The 15,875-nt window shown below is 34.4% G+C and overlaps 2 protein-coding genes across 2 annotated transcripts in view; one reads left to right on the plus strand and one right to left on the minus strand.

Moving 5' to 3' along the window:
* LOC126761350 (transcription initiation factor TFIID subunit 4) overlaps positions 1 to 15,875 on the plus strand; it is a 239,487-nt gene that overhangs the window by 55,288 nt on the left and 168,324 nt on the right. The gene's annotated exons all lie outside the window — the stretch shown is intronic.
* LOC126761357 (protein henna) lies at positions 862 to 8,120 on the minus strand. The gene is made up of 6 exons (XM_050477453.1): positions 7,798 to 8,120; positions 3,372 to 3,809; positions 3,076 to 3,304; positions 1,581 to 1,843; positions 1,271 to 1,500; positions 862 to 1,197 (listed from the first exon to the last, which is right to left on the minus strand). The coding sequence occupies exons 1-6, from the start codon at positions 7,828 to 7,830 to the stop codon at positions 1,035 to 1,037; spliced, it is 1,356 nt and encodes a 451-aa protein (XP_050333410.1). The 5' UTR covers positions 7,831 to 8,120; the 3' UTR covers positions 862 to 1,034.

The following is a 15,875-nucleotide window of genomic DNA, read 5'->3' on the forward strand; positions in this document are numbered from 1 at the left end:
TTTTTAAATTTTATCAAGAAAAGTCTCGAGTCAACACAAAACTTTCCAAATTTAAATAACAGAAATTTCGAGTCTTCTAATATGCTTAGAAAATAACAGTTTAGATTGTATCCAGAAAAGCTCGTTCAAAAAAATATATAAAAATTTCAAGGCAATTAGTGAAGTATTGAGCAGGCTACGTTCTGGATCGTATGAAAAAAACTTGTGAAAAAAATTTCGCTCGGGTTTGAAATAGAGGCCCTCCAAAACTATTTCTTTCTATATAAATCGATCTAAATTTCTTTTCTGGCTGGCGGCACTCATTGAACTCATTGTATTTTCGATTGAGTTCTAAATAGGTACCGTTCAACAAATGGTACCCGTGCAATGTCTTATAAAATTTCAAAAATTTGTTTACCTTAACCCTTCTACTTCTTAGAAAATAAATAATTATAATTTTTAATTATAATAATGTAATTAGTTTTATAAATTTATCATCGAAAACTAGCTTTATAAAATAAATTACCCTAAAACTCATTCTAAGTGTGTCCTTTGTAAAATAAAAACTGTTATCCACCTAATTTTATATGTAGATATGTATATAAGTAGACACGAATAGCAACCTTGCGTATGTAAATAATTTTTGAAATCAATAAGTAATTTTCTAATTAGTAAACTAGTGTAGATATATATGTAATGTTTGTATATATGTAAATGTCTATAAATATATGAAACATAATTTATAAATAATAACAAATATAACTAATACTAGTAGGATGTAAAAAAATAAAAAATATAGCGCATAGCCAATTTTTATAAATATAATACCGATAAGCTACTAAACGAAGTGAGTGGATTATGAAAAAAATAATAAAAATCAAATGCAAAAATGAAACAAATTTATATTTTTAATCTCATTTTTTTCAAGCATATTTCATAGCGGTAAGTATTTACAAAAAAATATATATATAATCTATTAATAAGTATATGGCTAATAAATGCATATGTACAACTATATGTGCATATAATATTCATCGAAAATTCTACATTGCTTTCTACACCTTCAACTTCTCCACGGCGTTTTGCAGAATCTGAAACTCTGAGTTGATATCGTCCATCAAATTGCGTATCTGCTTCTTTGAGTCGAGTACTTCGATGCTCTGCGTATAGGCATTATAGCGTACACCGAAGGGACGTGGTATGGAGTTGGCGAATTTGCTAAATAATAAAGAAAAATATATGAAGATAAAGCAAATGTTAGGAACGAACACTAAAATAAGGCATGACTTACATTGTCTTCTCTTTGGCGCTCTCGAAGCTCTCCGACACATAGTAAACCTCTTGGAATTGCGTAATCGGATATTTGGTACTACCGGTGACAGTGGGATCAAAGTCACGTAATTGTGGCTTGTCGGTAAGGCAATACTCCAGCTCACCGTAAGAAGAGAGTAAACCAGCACCGTAGGCTTTAAGATCACCATCTTGGCGACACAGACCATACTCAACGGTGAACCAGAAGATCTACACAATGTAAACAAAATATTATAAATATTAAATGATTTCAAATAATTAACTATTAATTTAGAAAAATATATACTCACAGTCGCCAGCTTCTCGATGTAATCATCGGGTGCACCCAAAGACGCTAAGCCGATTTCCTGACTGAATTGTGCAAATGCTGGATCAGCGAATAACGGTACGTGGCCCATAAGTTCGTGACAAACATCGGGTTCCGGTGTATACATCGGCTTGCTCGGATGGCGTATATACTGTGTAGAGTGGAAGACACGGAAAGCCAGACCGGCAATGAAATCGCGTGAAGAGAGTAGACCAGCTACTGGACGCAAAGTGAAGCCGGTACAATCTAAAAAAAAAAACAATTATGTATAAGTATATCTAAAGTAAAAAGTTATTGTAGGTATAAAATAATAAATATTTTCTTTAATTTCTTGGCATATCAAAAATAAAATAGTTTTATAACGGATTTTTCAATAAGAGCGGTACAATTTTTTTTTTTTTTAATAAAACAAAAACGATTTGAAATATCAATGGAATTTTTTAGACCATTAGCTTGAAGTAGCAAAGGAAAGGAAAGAAGTCTAATGGCGTCAAATCGCACGACCGAGGCGGCCAATTGACTGGGCCATTCCGTAAGATTACACGTTCACCAAACTTGGTTTTCAAAAATATTCGGTTATCATTGAGCGGTAGCGATTGCCATTCACAGTAAAGTGCCGGTGTTGATCATCAGGGAAGAAGTACGGCACCAAACCGTAAGTTTTTCGGGATGCAATGGTGACTCAAGAGTACGTGTGAATTGCTGCCTGACAAATATCACATATTTTGCTTTTTGACGAAGCCATTCAGCCAGAAATGAGCCCCACCGCTGAAGATGATTTTTCGATGAAATTTCGGATCATTCTTAAGTTGTTGCTCAGCCCAATTCGACGATTCTGATGGTCAAGTGACTTTAGTTCTTGCGTCAATTTGATCTTGTTAGGATATAAGCGAAAAGCTTTTCATAAAATTCGCCACAACGACGTCACAAAGATGCCCAACGATTGAGAACGGCGTGCGAGAGACTGAGTTGACTCATCCTCAATTGATGCGCTGGCGGCAGCAATATCCTCGATACTATGGCCACTTCTGTGTCTCACTGGTACGGGAGCATTTTGTACTGTGCCTGTGGATTCAAATTTTTCCACTAAAACGTCAATGTTGATCTTTCAGGACGATTGGACGTAGCGCTCTTAAATTTGAGATCACTGAAATTTGAGGTCACTGATTCCAAATTTCGGTATTAAATTTTAATAATTCCAACTTGTTGTTGGATCATATATCTTTCCATGATAAAATGGCTAACCTTACTGAAGAGAAATGTCAAAAGAGCGGGAAAAATATAGCGTTCTTTGCAGTCCCTATCTGTCTGCCTTTGTAGCTCCTTATTGAAAAAATGCTTTGTTATCGACTGAGATTGTCGTTGGGTAGTTTCAAAAAACAACGGAATTCGTTAAATTTATGTAAAAATCTACTTGCTGAGCTGGCAAACTATAATAACTACGCAGTAAATAAAACTCTTCCGAACAAGATTCATACCTTTCAAAAAGTTCGAAACATCCTCCAATTGTGGTATGTTGTCCTCTCTGTAACCACAATTATCCACCAGCAAAGGAAACACGTGATTATATTCACGACAGGCATGTGTTTTGTACAATTTGGTAAGGTTTCTGAACATTATGCCCCAAGTTTCAACCTCTTCTTTGGTGTATTCGACGCGTGGCAAGGGTTCACCATGCTTATAGTTGTAAGCGATATCGGCAAAGTACTTCCTGCAATACAGAATTCCAACTGACTTATAAGCAAAAAATACAATTATTAAAAAAAGCAACTACTTGCCTACGCTGACGATAAACGGGATCGGTGAAACCCGGGTGATCAGAATCCAATTCGGAGCCATAACTTAAAATTTGATTAGCAAATCGATCAAGATCTCTTATTCGGCGCGGGAACCATGGCACCGCCGCGCTGTTGTCCTTGTAATCACGTGATATTATATTGAAGTAGCTGCATTCTCCACGCAACTCATCGATGGCCTTGCCAAGTGCACCAGAGGTGGCGTCACATTCCACAAAGAACTCATAACCGGGCACACGCACGGAAGAGCGTGATTCGATGTGCAACAGATTGACGTTGTGTCGCGTGAAGATCTTTAAACTCTTCGCCAACGAACCGCTGCTTTGTTCTTTCAACGTGTACAGAAGGCAAGTGCTACGCGACTCATTCTTGTCGATGCCCTCGGCAATGTACGAAGTGCCATCAACACGCGTCGGCTAAAAGATCAAACACATGATTGTGCAAAAAAAAAAAACAATTAAATATTGAGTTTATCAGTTATTTTGTCTAACAGCTATAATTATGAGTTAATTTTAAGCCTAGCTGTGACTGGGTTTGTACCCCAAAGGTCATTGTTGTTGTTTTGCGAATTTCTTATCAGTTAGGCTTATAATGATTCCTTCACGTAGCTGATAAGCTATTTTTCGCGAGTTCACATTACTATTTATTGAGAGCAGTCAATAACAAGCGAATGCGAAACTAAAATTTTGTATTTATGAACCGGAAATGAATGCATTGGTAGACCGATTATTTATAATTCGACAACAACTTCAGGTATTGGCAAAATTAAATTTAGGTTTTATAACTATATTTTACTTCCCGACTTCGTCTGTGTCAAATGTCACATCAAATGTCACATCAAAATAATCATAATAACATTAAAGTACATAAACTGCGTTCGGCGATTTTTACGATGAATGAAATTATTCAACAAAGAAGTTCCCTTAAATTTTATATGCGGAGTCAAATTTCTGGTGCTGAAACGTTCAGGAAATTTGAAAAGGACCTCGGAGACAATTGTATTGTTTGGTAAAAGTTATTCAAAGAGGGTCGAGAACGCATTGACTATGAACCACTTTCAGGACGGCCATCAACATCAACTGATCAGTAAAATAAAGAAATTGGTGCTTGAGAATCGATGATTAAAAATCTTACTGGCATCGTTGAAATGTGGAAAGGATCAGTGAAAACCAGTTTGAAAAATCATTCGGCCTAAGAAAAGTCATAGCACGATTGGCTTCAAAGCCACTCAATTTTTCGAGAAATAACGTCGCCTTAACGTCTATGGAAAAATGCTTTCTAATTACCAGGTCGTTTGCGCGGAATAGATCCGTAAAACGCGGCCGGAATTATGGGCCGACAACTTAATTTTTGCACCACGTTAATGCAGCGTCGCATACTGAATTGAGCCTCCGTGAGTTTTTCGCCAAATATCGTGACGCAAGCACTGTATTCGCCTGATTCATCTTCATGTGATTTCAGACAATTTAGCAAACTCAAACGATCGCTCCCGAGAAACAGTTCTGGGTCAATTGAAGACACGCTACGTTACGCGCATTGAAGACTATTTCGCAAATTGATTTTAACAACTGCTTCGAGAATTGGAGCAAACGTTGGCACAAGTGTATGGTGGCCAAGGGGGATTACTTTGAGGGGGACGACATAGATTTGGAAGAATAAATTAAGATTTTAAAAATTATGACCACAGTGTTACTGCTTTTTTGTTCATAGTAGTATTCATCTCACTTATTTTACCATACGCAGTAGTAAAGGTACGAAGCTCTAGCTGGATGTTCGTGAAAACGAAAGAAGCTTGGGACCTAAACTAATTTGGGTTGAAATCTTTCAATATTCTGATCTTTCTTTTTTTATGAAACAACTGTATTATGCGCAAATTAATATTTTTAGCATGAGTTTGGGAAATATGTATAATTAGGTCACAATAAAATTAATTTTTAATTTTTATTTATTATTTATTTATAGTCATATAATATATAAAAAAGTTATAATTTGCTTTAATTTATGGAAGTAGGTACTGTGTAATGAATCTGACAAATGCTACAGGGTTTCAAATTTTAGCAAGTCTTTTTGAAATATAAAATTTTTACATTTTTCGAAAATCCGACTCCGACCTATTCTAGCATCAAGTCATATGAGCTTGACTGAACAAATTTATGCACCATTGAAATAAGAGGAAAACAGCGCTGCTGATCATATTTTTACTCTTCTAGCAACTGACATATGACACCATATTTTATAACAATGTTTTCAATAAGCCCAATTTTGAAAATTTAATATAAATATTTCGATTTATTCAAAGTCTCGCAAGAAATATTTGCGCCCAATACCCAACCGAGCACAGTGTAATGAACTGCTTGTAAAATGATTAAGTCGTAATCAGCATGATTAGTATGTGTTTTACTATTTTTCGAAATAATCGGCCAAATAATTTTAAGACGTCATTAACACGTGACAATTTATGAATTAAATTTAAAAACATTATTTTTTAATATTATCGCTTAAGGGTAACAACTACAATAAACCCGGACACGCTCTTTGCTTAGGAAGACATACAGAAAAGATGACGAAGCAATAGCAAAGACTGCGTGAAATCTTAATCTTGACCTTGGTAAGCTGTGAACCGTTAATCACAACGTGCTGACGAAATTATTGCAGTGCGTCTTAGAAATGTATAATTATATTGAACTAAGTACATTATACAACAACAGTTTTAAGCATTCGTTTTTATTCGCTTTCATCAGTTAAAGAACAAAGTACGACATATATGAGCATATTATTAGAACCACGCCAATAAAAATGTAAAAATAGTTGTGTTTTAAAGGGATACAAGGGATTATTCGAAAATAGTTTTAGTGTAGAAAACCGTTGAATGTTTATTTCAAGTTAGCGATTGTGAAATTACAACAATACAAACATGCTTTTTATGTTAATTTTTTTCCAAAAATACTACTTTCAAAAGTCAAATTGAAATAAGGGTAGATCACGCGTGAGTATTGTTTGGCATTTCATCGAAGAAAGACTTACTCCTGAAACAACGATTACAAATCGTTCAACCTTATTACGTTCTGTGATTTGTGTTACGGGCGCTTCGCTCAATTTATGATCAACATAATCGGCCTACTATTCGTAAAACCATCACGCATTTTGAGTCGCAGCATTCATTATTGAATAATATTCGACTGAATAGACTACGTCCAGCACGCAGTAAAGTAAATATAGCAGCCGGAGCTGAGAGTGTACACGAAGACCGTGGAGCGTCGTTTCGACGCCGTTCGTAGCAACGCAAACTGACGTATCGCGCATTTTACGTCGAGATGAAAGCAAAGAAAATACGACTTGTGCTACAACTGAACCTGTTCCATCTTCAAAAGCGACATCGCTTCGCTCTAGAAAAGTTCCAAAAAGATAACTTTATTCAGCGAAGAGGTCCATTTCTGGTTCAAACTGCCGAAATTGGGACGAAGAGCAACCTGAAGATATTCAAGAACTGTCATTTAATTCAGAAAAAAACAACGGTTTGGTGTCGTTTGTGAGCCGGTGGAATTATCGATCCATATTTCTTCAAAAATGATTCCGGTAAGAACGTAACCGCCAGTTGCGTCCGTTATCACACCACGATAACCAACTATTTGATGCCAGAAATTGAAGCTCGTGATCTCAGCAACATTTGGTTTCAACAGGACGGCACCAGTTTCCACATAGCGCATCATTTAATAGATTTGTTGAGAGAACACTTTGGTGAGCAGATAATTTCACGTTTTGAGCCGTCGAATGGTCACCAAGATCATGTGATATCACACCGCTAGACTTTTTCCTGTGGAGATACGTAAAGTCAAAAGTCTATACGGACGATCCCGCTTCGACTTAAGTCCTGAAGCGAAGCATTACTTGTGTCATTCGTCAGTGACAAGTCGAAATGCTCGAACAATTCATCGAAAATTGGACTCAACGTCTTGACCATCTGACCGGGCCCAACATTTGAAAGAGATAATCTTCAAAAAATAAATGCCAAATATGTTCTTTCGAATGATAATAAATCTTCCCCAATAACATTGAAGTTTCTGTGATTTTTCTTTGAAAAAGTATCGATCCTCGAAATGGATCACCCTTTAGTTTTCAACCGATATCTACATTCATACTCGTAAATAGATACAATAGAAGCAATCAGAAGAAGAAACATTTTTTGCAATAATTGCACATATGAGTATTTCGTTTTTGACACATATCCTGTACCTAACCAATATTTTAAGACGCAAAAAATTATATAAATTACATACAAGTATAGTTATACACCTCAATATATAAGAAGAAGAAAGATAGTGATTGGTACTATTCACTTTCACTAAAACTATTTTCACTGATTCTATGATGATCCTTCTAAAATTTGCCACGCATCTCACTAACCTTGTCGAAAGACGTCTGACGTTCGGCCATCATTTTGCTCGAAATTTTACTTAAACAAAGTTTTTTTTTTCGTATTTCTAAACTACCAAACACAATTTTTAAAAAATTTTCACTAGTCTTCAGATATTTGGCATATTCTCAAAATTTCACACAATGAATCTAAAGTTTTTTGCACACACGAGTAGAGCTCTTATTGCAAGAATCCAACTTTACACAAATTACAAATCCGGTGGAGCTTAATTTAAGAAAAAGTAATCGCTGAAGCGCACGCGCGCGTCACTCACAGGTACTACTGTACAAGTCTTCTTTCGAGAACTGAAGCCTTATGCGAAGCGAGCACGCGCTTAAATAGATTTTGGCGCTTGCAGCCAAGAGCTGGTTATCTACCATCGGGCGCTGCAAAGGTTATCACCAGCTTATAGCTAAAACATACAGACATATATGTATAAATATATGTATATATATTGTTTATTTTTTATATTGTATACTATAACACTAAGAGCGGTTGCGGCACTCCGGTGTATAGTGTATTTGTGTACGGCAAAGCAGCTATGCGTGCCCAATTCGTAAGCGCTAAAATAGTGAGTGTTGAAAAAGTCTTACGAAAGTGTTGCAAAAATAGTTCGCACAAACGGAACTCTATCAAGATGTGAACAGGAACAGTTGAAAGCAGACTTCTCACTTAAAAAGTGAAATGTGGTCGAAAAGCGGCACGAAAACGCGGCCCAAATCTGTTGCATGTTTATAAGTGAAAGTATTTGTATCCCGTTATTATTTTGTCTACAACACAAGTACATTTGTGTATAAATATCTATTAGGCTGCGTCATTTTTGGACAGCTTTAACAAAAACAAATATATTAAATGAAAACTCACAAGGAAGAAAAACTTACAAAACTTTAGCTCTTCATATTATAATGATCTACTATGTATACCTAACTGTATATTTTCATATAAATGAGAAAAAATGTGTTTGTTTTCTTTTCTCATAACTTGATATTTAAGCAGTTATATCCTTGTGAAACTCAAAAACTCGATATTTTCATATACGAATGTACATATGTATATATATTTGAGAATATATTTCGAAAATTTAAAGTTGATCCGGAAAATAATTGCGAAGATATGAGCGTATATGTAAAAAACTCCCGATATATTAAAAACATTATTTCGAAAAGTTGTTTCCAGAGTCGGTGATGAAAATTTCTTCGAAACGGCTGGACCAATCCAATTAAAACTTTATTGGTAGGACCTCCGTAAATATATTTGTAAGGTGATGAACAATGGAATCAAATTTTTTATAACTATTTCTACTTTTTAAGAGATTACATGGGTTTCCTCGCCCAATTTGAAATTTTATTGAATTTCTTTATAATTCCAAAGAAACACATTTTGGAAAGATTCTTTGAAAATTTCAAACAAAAATATTAAAATATCGGCCCATACTGCTTTTTTCCGACAATATCTTAGACTGTAGAACTTCTTAGAGAATCATTCGATGTAGACATAAAAAAAACATATTGTTATTAAAACCATAAAAAAGGAAAAAACAAGATAGTGAAAATTGTATTTTTGCAGACGTTTTTACAAAAAATTAAAATTTGTTACAAATTTGTCGACATTTTGTTCTTTCTTTTTGTTGATCCTTCATTCAATTCCTTGCATATTTGTTTGTTGAAGATCTGTGTAAAATTTGATTAAGATCGGTTTAGTAGTTCACAAGAAATCTTGACAACCGACTGTGAACACACTGTTTGGAAAAAAACGCGTTTAAAGTTTTAGGTGACTATATAGCTGATCTCGAGCGCGTAACTTTTCAATACTGTATCTCGAAAACTATCAAATACTTGGATCAACTTCAACATTGTCCTAATATTTCAGAGACATTACAGAATTGCATAAGCCAATGAAAAATATATATTTTTCAAGCTGTCAAACCCATGGAACCTATTAAGCCACTCTGATGTAAATTTTTACAAAAAACGTGACTTTTTTTGGGATCCTGACATTTTGTCAAAAATCAAAATTTTAACTAGTCCTTCGATCATTATCTGTATCCGTTTATTTGTTTAGAATTTTTTTTTTTTTATTTTGGAATTTTATATAATTTTAAGATGACAAATCTCCATCGCCTTCGGAAACGTGTTTTTTAACGACCTGCAAGAGAATTTTAATAACTTTAATATCTGTTGCCATCACAGTCGGGTCAACGTAACTGGAACGGACCCGGATTTTTATCCGGCCAAGGACTGTCAACTCCGCAAAATTCTTCCGCTAAAACAACAACGACAGAATCTAAATATTATTATATTTTTATGTTAATTTTATTTTATTTTACTTTATTTTATTTTATTTTAATTTTATTTTATTTTACTTTATTTTATTTTAATTTTTTTTATTTTACTTTATTTTATTTTATTTATTATATTTTTACTTTCTTAAAAATATTTAACCATTTTTTAATTCAAAAACAAAATTTGCCCGAAAATGAGTTGTGTAGAACTAAAAAAAACTTTCATTCCAGAAAAACTAGCAGCTTTCAATCTCATTCGTTAAATCTGTATCGCAAATTAGGCAACGCGTTTTTGTTTTTGCACATGTGACACAAAGGTGAGCTGCGCGTTGTTATCACAACAAAAACATGTTTTGAATTGCTTATATTATATTAGAAATTATAGATCAAAACAAAAACAAGTTGTCGAAATTATTTGAAGCAATGACGTTGCAAAAAATATGCTGCTGCTGGGGGTCCAAAACGACAGAGCTACATTCAAGTATATCAGCTGATTTTAAACTGGAATTTTGTTTGTTTTTGTTATTTTGTTTATTTAGAGAAAACGGTACAAAATAGATTATTGTGGTAAGAATTTGCTGACAATTTTAATACTGTGTGGAACTGTGAATATATTCGTTTTCATATTGTCTATGTATATACTATATCTCTCACTAAAGACCATAGTTTTTTCTACAAGAAGTAATGTTCTTATTGTGTTCAAATATTAAATAAAAATGTCTGTGAAAAATTATTTGGTCCTTTCATTGCACCGCACATTTGTCAAGCGCCTCAAACAAACCAACGAATCAATGTAGTGTGCTGCCAACTGTACACCAAAAATGTAATTAACGGAACAAAACAGTCGTAATCTCTTTTTCTATTAATATTGACCTGTTTTATAAATATTGCGGAAAATTATTATCACAGGTTAGTTTCCTCATATATGTATGTATTACATAAAGGGTTTTTCGACAAGAGCGTTACAAAAGTTTTAAATAACACAAAATTTTTTTGGGATATAAAAGGAATTCTTTATACCTGTGAAAGAACATTCGATGCCATTATGTATAGAACTCGATTTCATTACATGGTCATCACGCCTTCAGAAGTCCCTACGCTGAACACAATTTTCGACCATTTTCAAGCATAAATCGGCCGATTCTGCTGCAATTTCATAAACTCAATAAATACATGCATAAATAAACAATATTCACTTGCAGAAACACTTCAAACAAGAACTCTTTCTTGAAGCGAATACAACTTGGTCACACATTTCTGCTGATCCACCAAATAATTCCGTTTTTATGCATTGTAAAATTAGATACTTAAGTAAGTAAGTTAAATATAATGAAACAAAATTTGTACTAAGACAGTAAGAATAAAGAGCTATGCAAAGAAGCTTGAATTTTATTCCTGGGTGACGAATAAAACTTATAAGTGAGGAATACTAAAATGGATTTTGGTATCCCACTTGAAATTTATTACACCAAAACTATATTCATACGAATTTCATCAATCGTCGCTGGCTTGCTGGCATATAAGACCATAGACTTGACGTAGCCCCACAGGAAATAGCCTAACGGCGTCAAATCGCACGACCGAGGCGGCCAATTGACTGGGCCATTTCGTGAGTTAACACCTTCACAAAACTTGGTTTGCAATAAATCGATTGTGACATTCGCTGTGTGGCTTGTGGCGCCATCATGTTGGAACCACATATTGTCCAAGTCCATAACCTCCAAATCTGAACAAAAATATTCGGTCTTGATCATCACGGAGGAAGTACGACCCAATGACTCCGCCGGCCCATGAATCACATCAAATCGCAATTTTTTTGGGATGCAATGGTGACTCATGGAGTACGTACAAATGTACTTTCACACAAATAAAGAATTTCATTGCTATACCAAACCGTTTTTGTTTTATAAAAAAAAAATGGCAACGCTCTTACTGAAAAACTACCGAATTTCGATAGTAAATTTTAAAAATTTCGACTCGTTGTTGGATCATATATCTTTTCATGATGAAATGGCAAACCTTATTAAAGAGAAATGCCGAAAGATCGGGAAAAATATGGCGTCTTTTGCCGTCCCTATCGGTCTGCCTTTGTAGATTCCTATTGAAAAACCCGTTATATTTGGCTTTTGTTACCATTTAACCTATATAGTCCCTATAAAGATTAGAAATATCTGACTTGCTATATCTGTTGGTGAATTTCAAGAAGTTCGTATGAAATCGTTCTGAATACCACTCTCAAAATATAAGCCCACAGAAATGTTGCAATATCTTTGTTTCAAAAACCTTGCAATTTTCTGAATTCCGCCCACAATTGTTCTACAAAAAGTGTTTTTGAAACCTCAATTCAATTCTGTAATTTATTCGCTGGTTTCCTAGATATATATATAAGCTGAGGATCTAAGCTGAGGATCTAAGCTGAGTTTATTTATAACAGCTGTCGGCAGAAAAATAGTTAGTTCAAGTCAAGAACATTACGTAAAGTTAAAATATTTAGCTAAACTGAGTTTTGATGTAGGGAGAGCTTTAATTGTTCCAAATTGTGACAGCGAGATTCATTAACTTCAACTTGCCAATTAACGACTTATGTATATACTTTGTAGATGTAATATTGTAAGCAAAAGTTTCAGCTGATGCAATTTATTATTGATATTACCAATCTTCTATTATTAAAATAACGCATTAAAAAATTCGAAGAGCCGAGCGGAAGCGGTTGGAGGCTTGATTTTTCACTACTCCGCACTTGTCTATGTTTCTTGAAGCACGTAGCCAATATTTCGAACTTTTAAAGAATGAAATATGCAGAGCGACCCATAAAACTATTTGTTTATTCAGCGTAGTGATTCTCGCATGCTAAGAAGAAGCTTACGAAATTAAGTTATGGAAGCAATAAAAAATATTTTACGCATTAATAATCTCAAATCGACTCATCGTATAATTAGTAATGCAGTGGAATAGTCTTAAGTCAAGCTAGTGGTATACTTTAGCAGTAATATAAATATTACCAGCAGTTATTGGTTGGAAATTCAAATTTCAAGAAATTAAAGAAATTATTGTTTTCAATTAGGAATAAAGCATTTGCTATGATCGTGTCGTTACCAAACAAAGACGAGCCAGAAACGAATAAAAACGTTGGACAAATTATATGAATTGGCCATAGCGTCTCTTTCGCATCAGTCGTGTTCTCCGAACTTGGCGCCCAGGCGCTTTACGATCGCAGTCCTCAAAAAAATGCTCGCTGAAATAAATAAATTTAGCGACCATAAAGCGATAATTGCCAAAAAAATAACCTTTTTTGAAGCAAAAATTAAAACTTTGCTTAAAAAAAGTTTTGATAAGTTGGAACACTCTCATAATCGGTGCATCGATGGTTTAACAAATAAATTCATTTTTGACAACGAACTTTATTTTTTTTAAGGATTAAACATTCTCCGTCCACCTGGTATTAGTAACCTATTTTTCGTATATTGCATCATTAAGTGTCAAATACCATTGCATTTGATCCAACTCTCTCTCCTTTCTATATAAGACCACATTTAACGAGCTCTTATATTCTTATATAACTGCCAGTAGAAAATTCTAGCGAAAGCAATTTATGGAAAATACCATGGAAAATATTTTTACGTAATTTAATTAAAAATTTTTTGTAGATTTAATTGCAACAGTTGTCAGTTCTACGTTATCAATGAGAGAGAAAAACATGTAAATTTTGAATAGAATGATCTACTGGCATCGTTTAAATAACAGACAGTTAAATATAATTTTGAAGTTAGAAAAAAAATGCTACATGAGGTAATATAGATTTACTCTTCACCGATTTTTTAGTAATTTTTATTCTGATGGTGAATCGGTGTTTAAATTTATCGAGTACGCTTGAGTAATGCCTGTCTCGATTTAACCATGTCCGCTTGTCCATTCGTCTGTATAGCGTTCTGAAATTTTGTACACGTCCTTTGCTCTCCAAGGAACTGCTCACTTGCCGCCGACAACTTTGGGCTACAGCTGCCATACAAAGTGTTTGATGAAATTAAAATCCGTAATTTGGCATGGCTTTTTGCCCAAGGCAACGCCATAATCTCCGCAAAATTTATTACGATTGAACCACTATCAGTTCGAAGATACATTGGCAGTCTTTTCGTATTTCTAAGTAAACTTCAACTAATTTTTTTATATCTATAATAAACTAATGAATCTAATATGTTCAATTTTGGTCTACCACTTTTTGCTGCTAGAGACATAACTCCATCAGTATAAAACTTTTCTGGTTTCCCGGCAAAACACTGCGAGAAGCAATTTTCACAGGCTTCTCTTAAAGTCAATTTTACTCCATTAAGAGAATTCTGCATTGACCAAAAAAAATGATAGTCCGATGGTGCAAGGTCAGGGCTATATTGTGGATGCATCAAAACTTCCCACCCAAGCACTCCCAGTTTTTGCCGAGTCATCAAAGATGTGTGTGGTCTAGCGTTGTCTTGATAGAAGACAAAGCCCGTTCTGATGATCAGTTTTGACCGTTTTTTTCGATTGCTTTCATCAATCTCATCAATTGTTGACAGTAAAATGAAGAATCAATTGTTCGACCAGGCTGGAGCTGCTGATAATGAATGATTCCCTTCCAATCCAACCAAACACTCGACATAACCTTTCGAGGCGTCAATCTTGGCTTAGCGACCATTTGTTGACCTTTACTAGGCTTGGACCATAATTTTTTTGTACATTATTGTCATATTTGATCCACTTTTAGTCTACTGTTATCATTCGTTTCAGAAATGGTTCGATTTTATTTCGTGTCAGATGTTAACTCGGTCCAATGAATTTTTAACAGACTATTAATGTGGTACATCGAACTTATTTTTGTGGTCAGCCTTTTTTAAATATTTCAAATCCGTTTGATGAAGTTCCCTAGCGATGTCGTGGCTGCTTATGTGATGATCCTGGTCAGTCTTTTCTATAATTTCATCAACTTTTTCAACGATAAGTCAACCAGAGCAAGGTGCATTTTTCACATCGAAATTTTCAGAGCGGAAGTGAGCGAACCATTGTTGTGCTACACGAACGGATACAGCATCGTCTCCACAAACTTCGCAAATTTCATTGGTGGCTTGCTTTGCTTTCTTTCTTTTTTATACAGAAATTTCAAAATATAGCGAATTAGTTATCGATTTAAACTTTTAGTGTGTGAAGTGAAAAAGCGATTACAATTTTCAGGTCACAGTAGATGTGTCCCTTAGGATCCTAATAATCGTTTACCTCATTTAGATATAGGTTTATACTTATGTAAATATAGTATACCAGTTGCAAATAGGGATGAAAGGATTTTTAATTGTCGTTTCGGCCATTTTTAATTTGCCATGAACTGAATTTTTTTTCATTGTGTTCACCAATGTTTACAATTTCATAGTGGAAAAATATACGCAGAAACAACGCTTAGAAATTATTTAAAAAATTTATCAAAATAATCCTTCTACAATTGCGACTTTTCGTGCACTTTTGCCATTTTAGGGTTGTAATAATCGTCCACCTGCACTCACTGTTCGTGGAATTGTTGAAAATTTCTAGCGTACATTTTCTTTACATAATGTCCGAGTGCCAATAAGACAAATAACCGCTCGAAGTAAAGAAAATATTGCTGCCGTTGAGGCATGTGTATTTGAAGACCGCAATTTGTTGATTTAAAGACGTTCTCAAGAATTGGGGCTTTCTGAAAGCACAATCTGACGGATTTTGATAAAGGATTTTAGCTTGCATCCATTTAAAATTGTTATCACTCAAGAACTGAAGCCATTGGAC

The sequence above is a fragment of the Bactrocera neohumeralis genome, chromosome 6 (genome assembly GCF_024586455.1).
Source record: "Bactrocera neohumeralis isolate Rockhampton chromosome 6, APGP_CSIRO_Bneo_wtdbg2-racon-allhic-juicebox.fasta_v2, whole genome shotgun sequence".
Taxonomy (NCBI): domain Eukaryota; kingdom Metazoa; phylum Arthropoda; class Insecta; order Diptera; family Tephritidae; genus Bactrocera; species Bactrocera neohumeralis.

Bases quoted from the DNA above. Each gene is read 5' to 3' on its own strand.
- LOC126761357 (XM_050477453.1), bottom strand. From the start codon at position 7,830: ATGATGGCCGAACGTCAGACGTCTTTCGACAAG. The intron at 3,305-3,371 runs GTAGTTGCTTTT...TATTGCAGGAAG, and splicing joins TTTATCGTCAGCGTAGGCAA to TACTTTGCCGATATCGCTTA. The intron at 1,844-3,075 runs GTATGAATCTTG...TTTTTTTTTTAG, and splicing joins TGTTTCGAACTTTTTGAAAG to ATTGTACCGGCTTCACTTTG.